Source organism: Equus asinus, chromosome X (genome assembly GCF_041296235.1).
Source record: "Equus asinus isolate D_3611 breed Donkey chromosome X, EquAss-T2T_v2, whole genome shotgun sequence".
Lineage (NCBI taxonomy): Eukaryota > Metazoa > Chordata > Mammalia > Perissodactyla > Equidae > Equus > Equus asinus.
In genome coordinates, this window is record NC_091820.1 from 57819486 (window position 1) to 57843197 (window position 23712).

The 23712-nt window shown below is 37.9% G+C and overlaps 1 protein-coding gene across 5 annotated transcripts in view; it reads right to left on the reverse strand.

The window, feature by feature from the left end:
• The window catches only part of PHKA1 (phosphorylase kinase regulatory subunit alpha 1), a 110996-nt gene that overhangs the window by 61489 nt on the left and 25795 nt on the right, over window positions 1–23712 (reverse strand). For all 5 annotated transcript variants that reach the window (XM_070502939.1, XM_044763163.2, XM_044763162.2 and 2 more), the window contains 8 exons: window positions 22904–23002; window positions 21826–21972; window positions 20758–20811; window positions 19355–19477; window positions 16844–16939; window positions 15566–15673; window positions 13771–13849; window positions 10832–10966 (listed from right to left, as the gene is read on the reverse strand). In XM_070502939.1, coding sequence (XP_070359040.1) covers window positions 10832–10966; window positions 13771–13849; window positions 15566–15673; window positions 16844–16939; window positions 19355–19477; window positions 20758–20811; window positions 21826–21972; window positions 22904–23002 — 841 coding nt within the window. The remainder of the gene's footprint in view (window positions 1–10831; window positions 10967–13770; window positions 13850–15565; window positions 15674–16843; window positions 16940–19354; window positions 19478–20757; window positions 20812–21825; window positions 21973–22903; window positions 23003–23712) is intronic.

The window sequence follows — 23712 nt, forward strand, 5'->3', positions numbered from 1 at the left end:
GTGAGGTGATATCACACTGTGGTTTTGATTTGCATTTCCCTGATGATTAGTGATGCTGAGCACCTTTTCATGTACTTCTTGGCCATTTGGATATCTTCCTTAGAGAAATGTCTATTCAAGTCCTTTGCCCATTTTTTTAACCAGACTGTTTGCTTTTCTACTATTGACTTGTATGAGTTCCTTATATATTTTGGATATTAACTCTTTATCAGATAAATGGTTTGAAAATATTTTTTCCCATTCCATAGATCGCCTTTTCCGTTTTTTGATTGTTTCTTTTTCTGTGCAGAGGTTTTTAGTTTGATTTGGTCCCACTTATTTTTGCTTTTGTTTCTTGTATTTTTGGTGTCATATCCAAAAAATCATTACCAAGACTGATGTCAAGGAGCTTTTACCTTATGTTTTCTTCTAGGAGTTTTACAGTTTCAGGTCTTTCATTTAAGTCCTTATCCATTTTGAGTTAATTTTTGTGAATTGTGTAAGATAGGGGTCCAATTTCATTCTTTTGCATCTGGATATCTAGTTTTCCCAGCACCATTTGTCAGAGACTATCCTTTTCTCATTGAGTATTCTTGGCTCCCTTGTCACATATTAGTTGACCATATACGTGTGGGTTTATTTCTGGGCTCTTGATTCTGTTCCATTTGTCTATTTCTATGTCAGTACCACACTGTTTTGATTACTATAGCTTTGTAATATAGTTTGGAACCAGGAAGTGGGATGTCTCCAGCTTTGTTCATCTTTCTCAGGATTGCTTTGGCTATCTGGGGTCTTTCATGGTTCCATTATGAATTTTAGTTTTTTTCTATTTCTGTGAAAAATGCAATTGGAATTTTGATAGAGAGTGCATTGAATCTATAGATGGCTTTGGGGGGGTTGTTCTTTTTGTTGTTGTTGAGTTGTAGGAGTTATCTATATATTCTGGATATTAATCCTTTATCAAATACGATTTGCAAATATTTTCTCTCATTCTGTGGGATGCCTTTTCATTCTGTTGGAGGGTGTCCTTTGATGCACAGAAGCTTTTAATTTTGATGAAGTTCAATCTATCTAAATTTTCTTTTGTTGCCTGTGTTTTTGGTGTTACATCCAAGAAATCATTGACAAATCCAATTCTATGAAGCTTTCCCCCTCTATTCTCTTCTAAGATTTTTATAATTTTAGCTTTTAGGCTTAGGTCTGTGATTTATTTTGAGTTAATTTTTTTATATGGTGTGAAGTAAGGGTCTAACTTCATTCTTCTGGATGTGGATAACCAGTTTTCCCAGCACCATGTCTTGAGAAGACTGTCCTTTCCCCATTGAATGGACTTGGTACCTTTGTCAAAAATCATTTGACCATATCTGCAAGGGTTTATTTCTAGGACCTTTATTCCATTTTTCTACATATTTGTCTTTATGCCAATATCACACTCTTTTGATTACTGTAGCTTTGTAGTAAGTTATGAAACCAGGACATGTGAGTTTTCCAGCCTTATTTTTCTTTCTCAAGATTATTTTGGGGTCCCTTGAGATTCCATATGAATTTAAGGATGAATTTTTCTATTTTTGCTAAAAATGTCATTAGGTTTTTAATAGGGATTATATTGAATCTATCAATCATTTTGGATAGCATTGACATCTTAAGAATATTAAATCTTCCAACCCATGAACATGGATGTCTTTCCATTTATTTGAGTCTTCTTTAATTTCTTACATCAACATTTTGTCATTTTCAGTGTACATATATTTCACTTCCTTTGTTAAGTTTATTCCAAAGTAGTTTATTCATTTTGATGCAAGTGTAAATGGAATTGTTTTCTTAATTTCTTTTAGTTTATTGTTAGTGTATAGAAATACAACTGATTTTTGCATGTTGATTTTCTATCCCACAACTTTGCTGAATTTGTTTATTAGTTCTGTTTTTTTAGTTGAATCTCTAAATCCTAAGGTTTTCTACATGTAAAATCATGTCATCTGCAAACAATTTTACTTCTTCCTTTATGATTTGGATGTCTTTTATTTCTTTTTCTTGACCAAATGCTCTGGCTAGAACTTCTAATACTATGTGGAATAGAAATCTGTGTGTCTGTTTTGATTGTATTTTTTCTTTTGGCTTTTGTTTATTCGATTTCCAAGCATGTCTCATTATATATTTTTAGTGCTGAACACATTGTATAAAGAATTGTAGGGGTTCTGCATGATATTATTTTCTTCCAGAGGGGATTTAGTTTATTTTGGCAGGCAGATACACTATAAGCAGATCACCTTAGTCCAATCAGGAATTAAGAAGATTGTTTCAGGCTTTGTGTTTCAGGCTTTCCAAGAACTGGTCTATTTCTGATTTGCCTTTACTTTTAGGGTATAGCCCATCCTTCAGGGATTCAACTGAAAGCCTCAGGTGTTTATCACAGCCCCTTCCACATATAAAGGTGCTGAAATTGAATTTTTGTCTTCCTAGTAGTGAGACTTTATATTTGATTTGTTGACCCCCTCACCCCATGCAACTACAGCTTAAGAATTAGCAAATTCCTCAAAGGGAAACTGCACAGAGAATGGTGAACTTACTTCCCTGAGGTCTACTCTCTTCAGGATTTTGGCTTCTCAAGTCCTAGCCCTCAAAATTACTTTTTGATGCCTTCATTCACCTTTATTCATTTGTTTGGTGAAGAAGATTGGCCCTGAGCTAACATCCATTGCCAATCTTCCTCTTTTTGCTTGAGGAAGATTGTCGCTGAGCTAACATTTTGTGCCAATCTTCCCTTATTTTGTATGAGGGATGCCACTACAGCATGGCTTGATGAGTGGTGTGCAGGTCTGTGCCCGGGATCTGAAGCTGTGAACCCCAGACCGCCAAAGCAGAGTGTGTGAACTTAACCACTATGCCATTGGCCCGGCCCCTCACCTTTATTTTTAAAATCTAGCCATTGTAGTTGTTCTTAGTATGAAGTTTAGTCTGATACAATCTATTTCATCATAGCTGGAAGCTGAAAGTCTACCTTATTATTCTTTTTTTTTGCTTGAGGAAGATTGGCCCTGAGCTAACATCTGTGCCATCTTCCTCTATTTTGGATGTGTGATGTTGCCACAGCATGGCTTGATGAGTGGTGTGTAGGTCTATATCTGGGATCTAAACCTGTGAACCCAGGGCCGCTGAAGTGGAGTATGTGAACCCAACCCCTACACCAACAGGCCAGCCCCTTCTTATTCTTTTTAACCTTGGCACAATATATCATAGTTCAACCATTCATGTTCATACACATTAGGTTGCTTCTAATTGTTGCTTTGCCACTAAAAATTATGTTGTGGGGCTGGACCAGTGGTGTAGTGGTTAAGTTCACATGCTCTGCTTCAGTGGCCTGGGGTTCATGAATTTGGATCCCAGGCACGGACCTACACATTGCTCATCAAGCCATGCTGTGGCAGTGTCTCACATATAAAGTAGAGGAAGATTGGCACAGATGTTAGCTCAGGGACACTCTTCCTCAAGCAAAAAGAGAAGTTGGCAACAGATGTTAGCTCAGGGCCAATCTTCCACACCAAAAAAACCATTAGGTTGTAATGAACCTCTTTGTACACATATCCTTGTGTACTTGTACAAGTGTTATATAGGCTAGATTCCTAGAAGTAAGGTTGTGGGTCAAAGGTATGTACATTAAAATTTTTAATAGATAATGCCTAACTGCCTGATTTACACTACTACCAGGAGTGCAGAGAGCATCCATTTCTCCTCATATTCACCAGCACTGGATATTATCAATCTTAGCTTTTGTAAAATCAATAGGTAAAAATTTCTATTTCATTGTGTTTTATCTTACATTTCCCCAGTCACTGGTGAGGCTGAAGTTATAACTTAAAAAGTGTAGTACTAGGAAAGGAGAAACTGTGATCAACAGCACCAAAAAGTGAGACCAGAAATATATACACACATACATATGTAAGTCTACGTACGTAGAGTAAGTGACAAAGACAGCATTTCAAAACAGTGTTTATATGAATTAGTCAATCAGTAGTGCTGGAAAGGCTGGCTAATTATTTGGCAAACAAGTTACAATTCTTAGCTCATAAGATAAACTAAAATTAAAATTCTAGACTAAGAGTTAAACGTAAAAATTGTAACCATAAAGAACTAAGAGGAAATGCAGTTTAAATGTGTCTGACCTAGGGCTGGGTCTCTCTTTCTAAGCATAACAGCAAAGAAAGAAACCAAAAAGGAGAAAATTTTACTATGTAAAAATGTAAAATGTCTATATATCAAAATCAAATGCCAAATATTGCAATAACATATGGAAGACAAAGCGTTAACATCCCTAATAGACAAAAAATCTTGTATAAACCAAAAAGAAACTGCCAATTTTCCAGTAGAAAAATGGTAAAAGAATATAATTAGATAATTTGCAAAATAAATAGAAAAAAAGGCTATTTAATTTATGAAAACAAGTTTATCATCCATATGTCCAAAAAAATTGAAGAAATTATGCTAACACATATTAAAGTAGTGTTGTAGGAGGTTATTTAAGAAAATATAATAAGGTTCTTCATATACTATTATGTTGCAAAAAAACAGATTGCAAAGACTGTTATTTCTGACACTATTTTTCTAAAAACAAGTGTGTATGTATTTTATAAAAAATAATTGGAAGCAAATACTCCAAAACAAAAACAGTGGCTTCCTGTGAGTGGTAGAATTATATGAGATTTTTATCTTTTTCTTTTGTGCTTTTCTTTATTTTCCAGTTCCCCGCAGTCAACATGTACATATCAATTTGTAATCAGATAACATACACTTCTGAAAATTAGAGAGAATGAGAATAGCATATCTATTCAAATGAAACTAGGAGATAAATTCATAATTCCTGAAGAGATGAAAGCTATATCTGATAAAATGGATGTATTTGATGTTTAAAAATTTGCACAAACGCAAGAAAATAATTATCTAAAAGAAAATTACAGAATAGGAAATATATACATTACAAATCTCACTGATAAAAGATTACCATAAAATATACTTAAAGAATTGATAAATACATATGAAAATGTACAGACCCTGCTAGCTATGCAAACAATAGGAAACACAATTTCAAAAAAATGTAAAGCAACAATGAAAAAATGCATACCCTCACTTGGAATTAAAGAAAGGAAATTAAAATAACTTATGCATATTAAAACTATTAATCTAACAAAACAAATGATAAAAACCGAATGCTGGTGGGGTAGCAAAAATCAAAAAGATATATTTTCAATTTATTGATGTCACTAAAAATTGGTTGGTCTTTCTAAAGAATAATCTGGCAACATGTAACAATAGCTCCAAAGTTGTTTATGCTCTTTTATCCAGAATCCCTTTTCTGAGAATATATTCCAATAGGAATATATGTATGAATGCCTATATAAAGGCATTCATAGAAGGATAAAAATTTTGAAAACAATTCAAGTACTCAACAGTAAGGGAACCATTACTTTAATTTGATGGAACAATATGTAGCTCTTCCAATATGTGGAAATACGTGAAAGAATAAGTGAAAAAACCAGAACACAAGTTAATATGTACAAACTAAGTATAACTATGAAAATGTATCTATGTGCACTAACAGATTATAAAGGAATTATCATTATATAAAGATTTGTTTTTTTTTAAAGATTGGCACCTGAGCTAACAACTGTTGCCAATCTTCTTTTTTTTCTGCTTTTTCTCCCCAAATCCCCCCAGTATACAGTTGTGTATTTTTTTAGTTGTGGGTCCTTCTAGTTGTGGCATGTGGGACACCTTCTCAGTATGGCCTGATGAGCGGTGCCATGTCCGCGCCCAGGATCCAAAACAGCAAAACCCTGGGATGCTGAAGCGGAGCATGTGAACTTAACCACTCGCCCGTGGTGCCAGCCCCTATATAAAGATTTGAGTTTAATATTTATAAAGTTCTTATGTTCTCAAAGTTTATTAACCTCATAATTTAAAAAAATTTTAAAAGATATTATGGAACTGAAATACATGAAATACTGAGTGTTTGAGGTGAGGCAGAGAATCCCACTTAGTTAACATATATAAACAAATACACCTGGTGAAGAAACATCCCCCTTTCCTTGGTGGAATCACAGCTATCATTTGAAGAATGATTAAAAGCAATTTTGTATTGTGAAATTGTTGCAATAATAGAATTTTGAAGAGTCACTCATTTGGTAAGTCATCAAATAGTGTCTTTCTTGACTTTTTCCCGGGCAAATCTATCCTCTTTCTCCTATAGTTCATACAGAACACCACTGTTATAGCATTTATAAGATTATACTATAATTATTTGGCTATATGTCTATGTCTCCCACAGCATCTAGTCCAGGGCCTAGTACATAATAAGTGAGCAATAGATCCTTATGAAAGAATGAATGAAAGAAGCGAATGTAGGAGCATATTTGAAAATAAATGTAGCTTGCTACTTGAGTCCCCAAAACGTTTGATCACTCACTAAACCAAAGACCCATCAGTCCTTATTTCCTTTGGATAGGAAATAATAACTTAGCAGGAAGCCCAAAACAGAGTATAGGCTTTGAAAAAGTAATCAGTAAGGAATTTGCCCCTGTTTGTTGAAGAGACCTGATGTGATGCAGGTGGATTCCAGGAACGATGGCCCAGAGCTTGGAAGTTACCTAAATCTTAGTATGATTATGCTGAGTTTAGAACAATGGATGTGAAGAAGTAAAGGGTAAAATTAACCTATCAACTTCTGAGTGAGAAAAGAATCAGGTCAAAGGCACCAATAGGACGTGCATGAAGCCCAAACCATAGAGACTTCTAAGAGGGGCAAAGAAGGTAACTACAAGATCAACTAATACTCAGGGAGTAAGATTTGGGCTAGATAGAGAAATACCTTCCTTTGGGCAAGGGATTTAATGCTAGTGGACTGGTATCTGGAAACTAGGAGCACATCACAATCTGAGGCTAGAGGGAATGGCCAAGGAGATAAAAAACAGGAAGCAGGTTCTGGGAAGGATTGAGGTACCCATCCCACCTAGTAAAGCATCAACCCAAATCAATCTCAGAAGTTTGAGAGTCTGGACTTGGCATTTACCTCAGAGAGGGCTGAGTAAGGGGAGGGAGCCAGGGGCTCAGTATTTTGTAATAGTCAAGCTAATCTGTGGCTATATTTTAGAAATTAATTAGGATCTGAGACCTATATTCAATAAACTTGCTAATTTCTATGTATTTATATTTTAGTTTTCCATTTTTTCAGTAAAGTTTCTTTAGAAAATTCCAATCTTACACTTGAATTAAGAAGAAAAGAGATCTTCTATATTATAGCTAGGATGGAAGGAGGGGGAGATCTGTATATTCCTAAAGCCAGATGCAATGTCAATCGCTCTGGGAGTTCAGGCCTTGCTGGCATAAAATATGGGTGCCTAGGAGAAATAGAGAAAAGTCAGCTCTGACTGTTGGTCCTTTCCTCTTTGGCTGATTCCCTCTCAATTTAGGTCTACATAACTGCCACAGAAATTGAGTGTCTGGACTTGGTGTTAGTAAAAAGGAAGGAAGGTTGCTTTTGAGCTGGACAAGATTTGGCTTGGCTGTAGTTACTCACAGACCATTCCTGGTAAAGGAAAAAAAGTACACACACACACAAACTAGGCTTTGGGTTTGTACGTGGCAATCCGCTATCTAAGATACATTCTTTATTTATAAATTTACCCCTTTGTGGCTTGATTTAAGACTATTAATTTCCCATTGGTGCTATAACAAATTACCACAAACTTAGTGCTTAAAACAACACGTATTCATACTCTTACTGTTCCAGAGGTCAGAAGTCCAAAATGAGCCTTATGGCTATTATGAGGTAAAATCAAAATCAAGCTGTCAGCAGGGCTGGTCTGTTCTGGAGGTTCCAAGGGAGAATCCATTCCTTGCTTCCTCCAACTTCAAGAGGATAAGGCTAGTAGCCTTATTACTTCAATCTCTTGCTTTCATCATCACATCTACTTTTATAGGTGGATCTCCCTCTGGCTCCCTCTAATAATGACAACTGTGGTTATATTTAGAGCCCATCTGGATAATCCAGAAAAATTCTCCCCATCTCAATCTCCTTAATTAATCATATCTGCAAAGTCCCTTTTGCTCTGTGTTCACAGGTCCCAGGGATTAGGGCCTGGATATCTTTGGGGCTATTATTCAGCCTTCCACAGTCCACCCTCTGGCCCCTAAGGATTCACATTCCTCCCATATGCAAAGTGCATTTACCCCATCCCAACATCCTTTAAACTCCCAACACATTACAGCATTAACTCAAGTCCAAAATCTCTTCTAAATATCATTAGCCCAAAAGTCCCATCACCTAAATCAGATACAGGTGAGAATCTGATCCGTCCTAAGGCAAAATTCCTTTCCATCTGTGGACCTTTGAAACTACAAAACAAGTTATCTGCCCTCAAAATACAGACATAGAATACAAGTTATAGACATTCTCATTCTAAAAGGGAGACAATGAAGGAAGAAAGGAGTCAGTGGCCCCAAGCAATTTTGAAATCCAACTGGGCAAACTCCATTAGGTTTCAAGGCATGGCTTGAGGCTATGCCCTCTGAGCCCAAGGCGCCTCCCTTGAAGTCTCCTTCTTTTTCCTGGAAGGGTAGCATTTGTTTGCAGCTGAGTAGTTTAATGGTCTTGAGTGGAGAATTTTGGAAGTCCAACACCCTTCTTTCATCTTGTCCTCTTTCTGCTCCTTTCAGTCCAAGTTGGCAGTGTTTCTGCTGGTATAACATTCTCAAAAGCTTTGTGGGTCTTGCATGTATGTCATGGGGTTCACATGATTAGAGAAGAGGGTCCTCCCCAAGATCTTTCCTGGCTAATCCCAACTCTATTCCTAAATTATGCCGAGATGGTTGAGTGGATCCATGAGTCACATGCCTGATCTCTTCAAAGACCCCTGTGTGAATGAGTACTCTGATCTTTTGATCTTTCCGAAGCACTAGCAAAAGGCTGTCTAGCCACATCCTTGACCTTTTTTTTGCCAGAACATGCTTTCCTGACAGCAAATCTCCTAACTTTATCATCTTTTCCAATCTGGATAGGCTGAGAATTTCATCAAGTCCTGGTTCCTTTTGCTTAACTGTTCTTCCCTCCATTTATCTCTTTCCTCTCGCATTTTACTATAAGCCTGGTTTACTTACTGAAACCAGGCCATGATTTCAACACTCTGCTTGAAAAGCTCCTCAGCTAAATATCCAAGTTCATCATTTATAGTTCTGTTTTTCACATAACTATAGGAAACAATTCAGCTAAGCTTTCTGTCACTATATAAGAAGGATCCTTCTGCTCAAGTTTCCAATAACATGTTCCTCATTTCCTTCTGAGCCCTCACCAGCAATGCCTTTAGCATCCATATTTCTACCAACAGTTCGTATAAGGCAATCTAGACTTTTTCTATTATGTGACTCAAAATTCTTCCACCCTCTATTATCCAATTCCAAAGCCACTTCCACATTTTTAGATATTTGTGATAGCATCACCCTACTTCCAAGTATCAAAATCTGTATTACTTTCCTATTTGTTCTGTAACAAATTACCACAAACTTAGTGGCTTAAAACAACACATGTTTATTCTCTTATAGTTCTGGAGGTCAGAAGTCCAGAATGAGTCTTATAGGAATAAAAACAAAATCAAGGTGTCAGCAAGGCTGGTTGCTTCTGGAAGCTCCAGGGGAAAACCTGTTCCTTGCCAATTCCAATCTCTAGAGGCTATGGGCACTCCTTGGAAATCTTTGGCTCATAGCTGCATCACTCCAATCTCTCGTTGTGTGTCATGACATCTCCCAGTTCTACAGTCTGATCTCCCTCTGCCTTCCTTTTATTAGGACACTTGTGATTACAATTTAGGGTCCACCTGGATAATCCAGGATAATCATCCTCATGTCAAACTCCTTAATTTAATCATACATGCAATGTCTCTTTTGCCATATAAGGTAATGCTCACAGGTTCCAAGAATTAGGACCTGGATATCTTTAGGGGTCGTTATTCAGCCTTACACAGGGCATTTTAGAAACTGTGTTTATCCTTTTTTTTTTTTTTAGTTAACAGTGTAGTAATTTGTTTAATGTGAAATTTGTAATAACTTGTGTAAATTTGTAAATTCTAGTAATTTTTTAATGTGTCTATCACTAAGCTTAATATATAAATTGAATAAAAATAAGACCTAATTAAAAGTAAGTATTAGACTAGGAAGTGGATTTTTTTTTTGAGGAAGATTAGCCCTGAGCTAACTACTGCCGATCCTCCTCTTTTTGCTGAGGAAGACTGGCCCTGAGCTAACACCCATGCCCACCTTCCTCTACTTTATATGTGGGAAACCTACCGCGGCATGGCTTTTGCCAAGCGGTGCCATGTCTGCACCCAGGATCTGAACTGGCAAACCCCAGGCTGCCGAGCAGCGGAATGTGCGCACTTAACCGCTGCGCCACCAGGCCGGCCCAGAAGTGGAATTTTTAAATATTGTCAACCAATTCATTACATGGCAAAGCATAAAAGACCTAAAAACAAGTTCCTTGGCTATTATTCTACATAAAATTAGCATGTACTCAAAATGGAAATATAGGTCCCAAGGGGAGAACATTTTAGTTAAGTATACACTTGGAATGAAGATACATTATTACCTGTTAACAGCCATGCCCTATGTACCAAAGAGTTCATAAAACACACCTAAAATTATCAAGCCCGTTCAGGATATATAGGGTTATAGATTTAGATTCCAGAGACTCTAAATTCCTTCTCAGATCCAGTTTAATGAAGCAATACAAGACTAACAAAAAATAAAAAGGAAAGAAACCAGCCTGTATCGAATAATGCTTTCATTCTAGCAGGCTGGCTGATCTCCTTACCTAGACTGGAATAAATATGGCTGAGAATACGAGCTGGTTGTACTCTGATGGGATACACCTCAGCAATGGTCTCCACGTCAATTCCCTTGTTCTTCAAAATGGCCTTGATTTCTTCTGTCTCAGCTAGAATGGAAACTATAGGAAAGAAAGAAGATGAGGCCAACAGAAAATTTTACTTTAATAGGAACCTAGAAATCTCTCAAGCCACATAACTTCTTTTGAAGGAAAGAGAAAGGAAAGGGGAGGAAATTAACAGTTATTGAGGAACACTGATGAAACAAGTATCATGCTAGGTACATAATGATATCTAAATGGAAAAGAAAAAAGATCTCATGACTAGAGTATTAGATTCTGCTTTCTGGCTAAGTACCTATGTGTTTCTAGAGATCTATGTCAAACTCTCTTTATATCTGGGGTTCCATGTTTAAACAGGGGAAAAAAAATCCAACATGAGGTGTGTTACAGCTTTTGTAAAAGTTGATTCCCCAAGGCTCTTTTATTTCTCTACCCATAAGACCAGGGCCAGGATTATGAGGGCAACGAAGAACACCCTAATGATAAGAATTGCTCTATAGCTAAAGAATGGTAGAAGGCAAGGTAAATTGGGGATAAAGAATTGAGGTTCCATAGCCGAAATCATGTGTGGTTGTTTTGGGGGGTGGGAGGATGGGGATAATAGTTCTCTAGATTCAGAGCCCGCCAAGCCTGGACAGCTCTCTTTTCTTCCTCTTACACTCATGTCTCTGAAGCGGTAATCAAACTCACAAGGGAGGAGGCCAAGCCAGTTCCCCAACTCTTGCATTTACTCGCCCTCTGTGGGACAGATACCTGGCTGGGGGTCAATAATCTGAGTGTGGCCTCAGCTGGCTTGACACTAAGCACCAGGGGAAAACATGCCCTATTCTTGTTCCTCTGATGCTGGTAGATGTGTTGAATTGGGTTTATGGGAAAATGAAGGTACCACTTGGTTCATTCCAGCTTACCAGCAGTCTCTATGTTGAGTTTTTGGGGCAAAAGTATAGTTAACAAAGTGCTACTTCACTTTCCTCTGCCATGATCTTTTGTGTACTCTTCTATCTTGGGAACCTCATAGTGTTGTGTTGCTGTGGTCTGAGAAGGATATGCAGGATATGGTGATTAGAGAGTCCCCTGGGCATAACACTATCTTGATTACTTCAAACTGAAAACATGAAAATGACAAAGATTCTTCAGGGAAAACATACAGAGGAAGAATGATAGCAGGCTGAGAAAAGTCCAGGGAAACACATGTGGTCATCCATTCATTCATTAATAAACATTTACTAAGCATCTAAATAGATAAGGTACTATGTTAGGGACTAAGGATATAGAGATGAATAAGTTAGTCTCTCTCTCAAGGATTTCACAGTGTAATGGAAGTGACACACACAAACTAATTATAAAATAACCTGCTAGGTAAATAGAGATATACACAAAGCATTATGAGATCATCAAAGAGTGACGTCTATCTAGTTTGGGGTTGGTAGAGAGTGGTTTTAGAAAAGGCCTCCTGAATCAGGGGACTAACATACATATCTGCATCTTAAAAAGAATATATTCATGTTGATGATTAAAGAGTAAACAGACTATAGTGGGCCTAGACTGAAGACAGGGAGACCACTTAAAAAGTTATTGAAGAAAAAAAAAAGTTATTGCAGTAATGCAAGGAAGAGATGCTGACTACCCAGATTAGGATCATGACACCGGTACTAGAGAGAACAAGATGGACTTCAGAATTATTTATATAATGTTTGCTATATACATTGATAAGCAAAGACTGCCTGTATAACCACACAGGATGCCAACTATAAGTAGGTTTAGAAAACACATAGGATTATTTTCCATATAGAACCAATCCCCAAGCCAAGTGACTGGAGACAATTCAGAGGAGCGTCACAGCAGGACTTAGTACCATATTGAACAGTGTTGTTGGAGAGTCAAAAATCACCTCGAGCTTTCTACCCTAGAAGACTAGGATAATAGTGATGTCACTGAGAGAGACAAAGAAGGTGGAAAGATCTGTTTTTCTTGGGAGAGGTAAAAGGATGGGATGGAGACAAAAGAGGTCAGTTTTGCATTTGAAGTATAAGTGTTTTATAGGTATTGGGACTAGAATTCTTAATGTTTGTAGAGCTTAGCCCGTGTTTTGCACAGAGTAGACACCTCAAAATTTAAGTTGATCATTAGGAACAAAGAATAAAGGTTTGTAGTACTCTCCAAAGAGGTAATAGTTGGAGCCATGGAAGCAAATTTATTTTGAAGGAGGCAACCCTGGCAAACTAATACAGGGTGTAAATTCAGAAAGACAAGAGTATAAAAAGATCAAGTACTCAACCATTAGGAGGATATGAGAAAACAGGAGTACTAGCGGAAACAGCACAGAAAAAATGCTCAGAAAGAAAGCAGAGATAATCAGGAGGCTACAATACCACGATGATGAAAAGAAAACAGTTTCCAGAAGTAAGGAGTGGTTAACGGTACCAAATAACATTTATTAAGCATTTGTTCATGATTAAGATTAATAGCAATTTTGAAACCAAACAGAACCAAGTTCATTCTATACTTTTTTTTTTTAAAGATTGGCACCTGAGCTAACAACTGTTGCGTCTTTTTTTTTTTCTGCTTTATCTCCCCGAATCCCCCCAGTACATAGTTGTATATTTTAGTTGTGGGTCCTTCTAGTTGTGGCATGTGGGACGCCGCCTCAACGTGGCCTGATGAGCGGTGCCATGTCCGCGCCCAGGATCTGAACCAGCAAAACCCTGGGCCGCCGAAGCGGAGCGCGAGAACTTAACCACTCAGGCACGGGCCGGCGCCTACTTTTTGAAGCCTAACAAAATGCATGATAAAGAATAAAGTGATCATTTACTGGCCCAAACCAGATCTTTAAAGTTTCTGCTGCTGGGAATAAGAATACATACCTTGAACCACAACATCTGGCTTTGGTACAGTAGAAAACCTACGATTCAGGGGATCAATTTCTCCAGGAGCTAAAAATCCCTAAAGAAAAACCATAAAAAGACAGATTATAGCTCAAAAAAAAAAATCTAATGTTGGAGGAAAAACAACACGCCAGTACCATAACCCTGCACCATAACGTGAGAGGCAGGTATGGAAAGGAAACAAATACCCTCACTGTATGAAAACGTTTGAACTCCTGAATTCACATCCAAATTAATTTTATCTGGAGTTAATTTCTAGTGGCTGTCACAAATCCTTTTTGGAAATAGATGGGATATAAATGATAACTAGAAAGTTTTCTAGTTACACCTCCACCTTCTCTGGATGTACATGATTAGACAATCAGACCACAATGCTTATTAACAATAATTTAAGTTATTAGTTCTGTTGCTTTCTCATTTATTCACGTGTCTGCTTGCTTTCTGCTCAGCAGATATCTTTTGACTTGACTTGAGTTTCTGTCCTTGATGAAATGGAAATGGATGAAACTCATCCATTTTCCCCTTAAGAATAACATTCATCTCCTCCTTTTTTCATAGCACTTAATTTGTTCTAATTGAATGAGAAAGTCACTGGCATGGATTATTTTAAACAAAGCATTCTGTCCATTACTGCTACATTCATAATAATGTCAATTAAAGATAATCAAACCTTTATGCTATATGCCTGAAACTCATAGTGATAGATGTCAATTATATCTCAATAAAACTTGGGGGGAAAAATCCCAAAACAGAACAAACAAAAACAGCTGCAGAAAGTAAATAGTCATACATAAACAGGTCAGAGTCTAGCTCAGAAAGGATAACTAAGTCCCATCCTAGATCCTCAAGGACCCTGTGTTATAGCTTACCATAATAATCTACAACGGGGAAATAGATTTGTTGGTAAATCTGAAAAACTTTGAAAAAGGGAACCCTTTTCACAGGGTCAAAATGTCACAAATAAGCTGCACATAAAGTAAGAAATTCGCAAATGCCTCGTTAAGAACTGTCTCAACAGAATTTAATATAAGGAACATTTAAAGAGCTCCTTACGAAAAAACAAACAAAAAACTATGATGTTCCCAACCACTTGTCATGGTGCCTAAAATTATCTTATCAGTTTATTCAATTAAAGAATAAAATGTTGGGGCCAGCCCGGTGGCGCAGCGGTTAAGTGTGCATGTTTCGCTTCAGCGGCCCAGGGTTCACCGGTTTGGATCCCGGGTGCGGACATGGCACCGCTTGGCATGCCATGCCGTGGTAGGCGTCCCATATATAAAAAACTAGAGGAAGATGGACACGGATGTTAGCTCAGGGCCAGTCTTCCTCAGGAAAAAGAGGAGGATTGGCAGCAGTTAGCTCAGGGCTAATCTTCCTCAAAAAAAAAAAAGAATAAGATGTTGCTTGGAAAAGTTAGCACTTAAATCCATTAACAGTCATTACTATCTAAGCACAGTTGCATTCATGAGTCACCAGGCAAGGCACTAGGAGGCGTTCTGAAAGGGAAAGATCTAGTGCCTGATCCCAGAGCAGCTCCAAGTATAGTGCCAAGGTAGGAAGCCCTGGGCAGCATAGGGGACATGGTTGCTGGGGGAAAGATTTTTGTCAAGGATTGGCCATACTCCCACTCTAAGCACCTGGAAGAAAATCTATAATTAAGGCAGAACACGAAAGGCAGAAGACATATCCTTCAGATTTAATAAGCTACTCACAAATCTGATTATGGTGGCTAAAGCAGAAAAAAAAGCGAAAGAACATTGAAATTTCCCCTTACCTCTGCCATCAAGCTTCCTAAGATGTATAGAGACTGACCCCACATATGAGGCAACTTGCCCATGGGGATTCGGTCCACAGTGTGAGGATTCTGATATTCTTCATCAACCTAAAAGAAAAGATAAAGAGGTCACACAAAGGGTAATGGAAGATTTAAGATACTAGCCAACAAAAAGGCGGAGTCTGGACTGTGATTCACACCCTATAAAACAGTCATATATGCAATACACTGAAAAGTCAAGCACTATGACTACAGTCTAGGGCAGCGCTCCTCTAATTGTATGTGGACACAAATCACCTGAGGATCTTGTCCAAAAGCAGATTCTGACTGAGTAGGTATGGGGGAAGGCCTGAAATATGCATTTCTAACAAGCTCTCAGGTAATGCTGTTGACATTGCTAGGAACTTATTCCACCCTTCCCCACCAGAATGGAAGACTCTCTCTCCCATGGCTAATGCTCTTTTGCAGTGGAGAAGAGGAACAATGGTACTCTCGACTGGCATTTTGGGAAAATGGAGACATAATTCATTTTCCAAGCCTGATCTGCTCAAAGAATCCCAGATTACTGGCCTCAAAGCAGAGAATACCAAATCCTGAGAGTTCACACAGAACATCACTCTAGTTCTGACTACTGATCTCCATATAATTCTCAACCTTAAGGTTGGATTTTTTTTTTCTTTGAGGAAGATTAGCCCTGAGCTAACATCTGCTGCCAATCTTCCTCTTTTTGCTGAGGAAGACTGGCCCTGAGTTAACATCTGTGCCCATCTTCCTCTGTTTTATGTGGGACACCTGCCACAGCATGGCCTGACAAGTGGTGCATAGGTCTGCACCTCGGATCCAACCTGGTGAACCCCGGGCCGCTGAAGCAGAACACGCGAATTTAACTGCTGTGCCACCGGGCCAGCTCCGGACTTTTTTTTTAATCAATCTCTGAACAATTTATTTTTTTAAATCGAAATTTGGTTACATACAAAAAGGTCAAATATATTTAATGCGTGCATCTTGATGAGTTTGAGGATAAGTATACACCCACGAAATTACCACCATAAGGTTTGGTCTTGGCCTTGTCTCACTATACAACAGTACCGTAACTGGGACTGCTTTAAAAATTTATTTTCAAAGGAATAAAATCATATTTTTATCGTCCTATACCTAAGATGAACTTTTAGGTCATTAAAATCAGAAGATCAAAAATTATTTGACTCAAACAAGGCAGTCCTATCAAGGTACTGCTCCTCTTCTCCCAGCTCCATGTTATCACACTGTCCAGTTCACCTTGTCAGGAGGAACACTATACAGCTCTGGCAGAAGTGGGACTCCATTTTTGCCCTTGATGAGGACTGCTTCAAGAGCCTCTCTGTATTCTTGAACCTGTAGATAAAAGAAAGGGAGAAAAAAAATTTAGAGAGAGTTCCCTTTTGGAATCTAGGTGAGGGTTGTAGCCAAAGAAGGTCCTATTGCAAAGGAGCGTATTCACCTAGTAAAATGGAGAGGAAAGGGAAGTAGTATTTACTAAATGCTTACTGAAGGCCAGACATATGCTAGGAGTTTTGCATACTTTAACGCATTTAATTTTAATAACCATCCTAGAAGGTATGTGTAAAGCCTTTTTATAGGGAAATTAAGATTCAAAGAGGTTATGAACTTGTGAAGGATCACAGAGCAAGTACAAGGCTGAGCCCAGATTTGAGCCCAAGTCGGCCTGCCTCCACTGGCCTGTTTTTATCCACTGTGTACTACCTTAGGTATAGCTTCTTGACTTTACGTGTATTGGCTTTTAAAATTGCATTTTACCTGCCAAATTAAGTTTTGTTTAACAATTTGCTGTAGATTAGTAATAGATAAAAACTTAAAAAACACTATAATTTATGGTGGAAAAAATATGGTCAGTTCAGCTATAACAGTTGTTTTGAAAATTTGTTCCAATGCATTTGCTGTATTAGGAAACAATTTGAGCATAGCATGAATTTCACATTTGCTTATGTACAATTTCACCCTGAGAATGCACTCATCTGACTGAGCCGTGCAAGAATACAAAAAATACACACATGCATATACCTTAGGAGGACAATGAACCACATCCATCCATATGTGGTGTTACAACTTTCTGTCCAATTTCAGGTAATCCTCCTTCCACCTCTTCATTATAACTCCCGAGCTGCTCCCTTCTCATGGCCACCCTGACTGCATGGCTCTGTGCCTTCCCTTCTCTTTAATTTCCCCCCCTTTCTTCACAGTTGTATCTTTTATTCTTCCTTTCTGTTTTATATTCTTTCTCTCTTTTCTCTCACCCTTTTGCTATCCCTCCTTTGTTCTCTTTCTCTGGCACACAGGGTGGCGAGCACAGGTGCCCAGTGGGTGAGCTGGCAGGAATATGGGTGCACACATCCATAAGCAAACTTCTGGTCTTTTTCAATGTACAAGTGTCACAGCTATTGTGGTATCCATGTGTTCCTTAACCATTTAATATGCATAAAGCTGTGATACTGTTTTTATTAGGTTCTTATCATTTAGTACATAATTCTGACAAACTTTTTAAGTGTTGTGCCCCCAACCCCATTTTCCTATAAGCCCTATAGTTTTTACTTCTCGAATATGCAAAACATGGTGATGTTTTAGGAACATATATGTCTCATTAGAGCCAAAGTGACTGTACGCTGCACTTATGACATGTCTGTATCTGTGAAATTCAAAGAACTTTAGGGATATCTTCCTCAATAAAGAGACAAAAACTATTCTCATTGTATGTACAGAGAAACCAAAGAAGTCAATGACAATACTTGGGCTACTCAATGGTCCGTAGTGAAACCAGAAAAAAAAAGAATAAAAAGAATCTAGGTCTTCCAACTCTTCCTCCCCGGCCCAGAGTTCAAAAAACCTGAATGTGCTCTGTACCTAGTAGGTACATTTGATAAATAAATCTTTCTTTGAGCAAGCAAAGTTTTTGATAAACAATGTTATGAAATTCGACTGAGAAAAATGGTAGAATCAAAATAGGGTGGTCAAAATAAGGCAGGTTATTTCTACTATTGTTTATCTTATTTGCTTGCTCAAAGGATACTCCATAATTTATTTAAATTTAGATTAAAATAGCACTTTGTGGCCCTTGAAACTCTGTGTGTAACCCAATTCTCTAAATTCATATTGGCAGTTACAGATTAATATTGGCCAAAGCATTCAAATTACACAAAATTGTATTTTATGAAGCCAAGTATAAGAGACTTCCAAATGTATTGGATTTATGTCTAAGTTTAGACCATAGCCAATTTGTAAAATGCCTGACAATAAACTTACTTGATTAAATTTCCCAGTCTCACTGTTTTCCAAAATTTCTAAACTACATTACTCATATGGCTCAAAAACAATGATAACCGTGTTTTTGGGGTGAGTACAGGGTATGAACGGGTTGTTGTTGTCGTTTTGGGTGTTTTTTTTTTTTTTTTTGCTAAATTCAGAACATCATTTCCAAAATTTATTTTAAAAAAAAGACATGCAAAGTCAGGAGGTAAATTCAAGTATCTCTGATGACTGAGGCAAGTAAACAGGGCTTGCTATTTTGCTTTCTGTATCTGTTAAAAGCCAAGTCTGAGTGATGGTAATACCTAGGTCTTCCAACTCTTAACCTAGTGCCCTCTCTCTAGAAGATAGCTCTGTCTCCTCCCTATTAGGGAAGACTTCCATTTGGATACAGGGTTGGCACAGCCATTAACTGAGAGAGAAAGACATAGTAAGAACATTCTGCTGAAAAGCTCTTTTCCCTGTTCTGCATTGCCTGTTCTGCATTACCTGTTCTACATTGCCACTGAAGACTCCATCAAGGATAAAGTACGTCCAGAACAATGGCCACTCACACTCAATGTTTTCAAATAACTTCAGCTCAGCTGGTTCATAGTACAGACGATTGGGATCCTGGTAAAAACACAATGAATAAAGTCTCTTATCATTCCAAGGTCAGACGTACATCTTTAGTTCAGAGGTATTACAATATAGCCTTTCACTACTGATAGTTTGTTTCAGAGAAGGCGGAGCATGTATATACTCTCTTCCCCTAGCAAGTACTTTGTGATATGACTTCTAACTAGTGGAACTGGGATAATAATGACACTATGGATAAGTGTATGAAGAAATGAGATTAATTTGTAACAAACTTGAGTTTGGTTTTATACTTCTTAAGTTTGAGGTAGCAGCAGAACATACAAATAGGAATGTTTACAAGGAAAGCAAGAGATGAGGGTTTGGGTCATATTCTCATAGAGGTGACACATGAAGCACAAGGTATAAATGTAGTACCTATATATAATGAACAAATGGCCCAAGAACAGAATCTCAGTAAATCTGCATAGTTTGGTGAGGGAAAGACAGAAAGAGAAGAATTAGGATGGTGTAGTGTTGTGGAAATTAAAATAGGAAAAGAACTTCAAGAAAACGTAGGAGTAGGTAGCAGTGACATACTACAGAAAAGTCAAGGAGACTAAGGATTGAGAAAAGGCTATTGGATCGGTCACTTAGATGATTATGATGTTTCAGAGCATAATTTTAATAGACTGGTAGGGGAAGAAGTCAGCAGGGCTAAAGAATAAAGTGGAAGAGAGGAAGTAGATCAGAAGAGTTTGAGCTCAATGATTAAAAAGAAATTATAACTGCTCTTGACCAGTAAACCTAAGCCTTAAACGATGTTTGCATTGCCAATGAAAGTGCTTCTTATTGACCGTTCATTCCCTTTAATAATACTTAATTTTCTGCATTGATATTTCCAAGGAAAATTTTTGACAAATGGAACAAAAGGAACTTTTCAAAATCAAGTACTGTTTAGAACTAACCAAATGCAAAAGGTGGAAGAGGGCCAGAAAGATCTACTGATGGAAAGATTTTTTTCCCCTTTGATGTTATATTCTATTTCCACTTAAAATTTCATTCAATGATTTAAGCATCCATCAGTAGCTCTTTCCTGAAACTACCCAACTACAAGAAGTGGGAGGACTACACTTTCCTGTATTTCATTTAATCCAGAAAGGCTCACAAACAGAATTTGGCAACCAAGCGCAACAAAGGTAGCAAACGTCAGTTATGGTTATCCTATTTAGTGACTATTTTAAGTACCATCAGTGAGGTAAGTATTTTCTCTGAATGAGGCTGCAGGTAGTAGTGACCATTCTACCTTGGATTCATTTTGGAGAAAAGAAACCTACCTCTTTAGGAGTTTTATATCCATCTCGTAGAAAGCGACAGCAACCATAACGACCCTGGAAATTCGGAGAAAAAAGGTCAGAAGCATGTACATTGTACAGCCATATTATTAATCAGAAATGCATCATTTGCAACAGCTACATGTGCCAACTTATCACCAATACTGACATGATACTTAAAAAATAATAATTAAAAAAACCCTGATAACAGCCCAACAGCAGAAACTGATTTCAGCAATGTGATTTCAACTGAGGGCTAAGTTACAGGCTCTTCCCTAAAGCAGAGCTCCTAACACTATTCTCTCCACGGCCTTCCACCACAGGGTAAGCCTGTGACAGCCCAATTACTAATCTATACGGTCCTGCTCACATAGCTCATAAGAGACCATAGGCTTTTTTTTTTTTTTTAAAGAAGAAAACATTTTTAAAATTTAGATAATTTGAGACTTACAGAAGAGTTGCAAAAACAGTACAGCGAGGCCCCACATACATACATACCCTTCAATCACTGACCCCTTACATTAACATCTTACATAACCACAGAACATTTATCAAAACTAAATTAACCTAGGTACAACACTATTAACCAAAGTACAGAGCTTATTTGCATTTCACTAGTTTTTCCACTAATGGTTTTTTTTCTGTTCCAGTATCCAATTTAGGATCCCACTGCATTTAGTTGTCGTGTCTCCTTAGTGTCTTCCAATCTGTGACAGTTCCTTAGTCTTTCCATGTTTTTCAGCACTTTGACACCTTTTTTTTTTACCTTGACACCTTTAAAGAGTGTTCGTCAGTTATTTTGTAGAATGTCCCTCAATTTGGCTTTGTCTGATATTTTCTCATGATTAGACTTACGTTATGCGTTATTGAGAAGGATACCACAGAGGTGCTGTGCACTTCGCAGTGCACTGTATCAGGAGGTACAAGATGTCAATATGTCTTATTAATGGTGATGTTAACCTTGACCACTTGGTTAAATCACTGACACAGGTCATACTCAAGGCCCTAAAATATACTACTTTCCCCTTAAAGTCAGAGCCCTAAAGAAAAGAAAGGCACATATGGACATACCTGAAGCTTGGTGATGATTTCCTGTTTTGTGAGCTCCACCAACTGGTTATCCTCTACTGCAAAGGCTGGGAAGGAAACAACTGAAAGTAGACTAGCATCAACCTCTTTGGATGTTGAAGCCCGGGGGAGTATTGAATTAAGGATAGACTGAGAGAAAGGAAGTCAAATGTGGCACATTAGTAAATCACTCAAGATTATAAAACTAACAGCTTTAGTTTTAAAAGATTTATGTGGAAGAGGATCATTCAGAAGAAAATCTAAACATTATTCAATAGTGACAGCTTAGAAAAATAGGCATTTCTGTAAGTCATCACTTGTCTTAATCCTGCTCTCAATACTTCCCAATCCTAATTCTTAAGCAGTTACTAATGGATAAAGAATACTAACATCATTGTCCCACCCACAATCCTGTTGCTCCATTAGCACCTATTTAAGCATAAAGAGAAGAGAAAATGAAGCTGCTGAGAAGCAGGATGTCATAGGCTCAGCTCCTATACCCCTGACATTTATCTTTCCCATGGAAAGGTGAGTTTATATTCAATAGAACACTATAGGTGTTTAATCGTGGTTTGAAGAAGAGGAGAAAAGTCATCCGGACAATGAGAAGAATCTTAATCTTTCAATACAGAAAGTAATCCTAAACAAAACAGAAGATACACATTTAACACTTAGTCATCTCCAAACATCTAACCTTAGAGCCAACTGGGGACAAGAGAATGTTTCAGAACCACTATCAAGAAGAACACTCAAAATTGATCACCTCTTGTTCTCTTGTTATATTTAGAAAAGGAGATACTCAGGAGCAGAGCCCACAGACCTTGATATGAAGACAGTGGAGAATTCCATATACTATGGTGGGATCCCTTTATAACCCTGGGTGAGAGAACAGGACTACAATCTATGTTATAGCTCATGCTCTATCAGGCTTATCTCAGTATAGGATGCTTGATAAGACATTTTTGACACATGGTAACAAATCAGATTATGTACTTTCATTTAGGTCTTATTTTAAAGCCCACAGTAAGTCTGAATCCGAGTAAGAATAAATTTTCTATAACATGGTCTATTATTCTCTTACCTGGCAGTGTTGTACTTCATCAGCTAGGACATGGATAACTGATTGGGGCCCACCTTTCACACCAAACAGGTCCAGTTCATCTAATGCTTCCAGGGCTGCCTGTGAGGAGCAAAGAAGGAAAGGACAACTTCAGCATTAGAAAGATGTATGCTTCTTTTCCCTGTACTCCAGTGTCATATCAATGCGCATGATGTCATTTTGAATATGTTAAGCAGAACAGAAAATACAAAAACATTCTTTTTTTTTTGGAAGATTAGCCCTGAGCTAACTGCTATCAATCCTCCTCTTTTTTGCTGAGGAAGACTGGCCCTGAGCTAACATCGTGCCCATCTTCCTCTACTTTATATGTGGGACACCTACCACAGCATGGCGTGCCAAGCAGTGCCATGTCCACACCCCGGATCCAAACCGGCGAACCCCAGGACGCTGAAGCGGAACGTGCGCACTTAACTGCTGCGCCACCAGGCCGGCCTCAAAAAACATTCTTTATTCCCAGAGACCTCTGAGTTTTTTTCTCTGCCCCTCATATTGGCCCAGAGACAGTTAAGAGGAGGTTGTAGCCATCCTTTCGTGATAAAAACTCTCAACAAATTCAGTATAGAAGGAATATACCTTAACATGATAAAGACTATATACGACAAACCCACAGCTAATATTATATTCAATGGTGAAAAATTGAAAGCTTTTCCTCCAGGATCAGGAGCAAAACAAGGGTGCCCACTCTCATCCCTCTTACTCAACATAGTACTGAAAGTCCTAGACAGATCACTTAGGCCAAAAAAAAAGAAAAAAGAGGCATTCAAATTGGA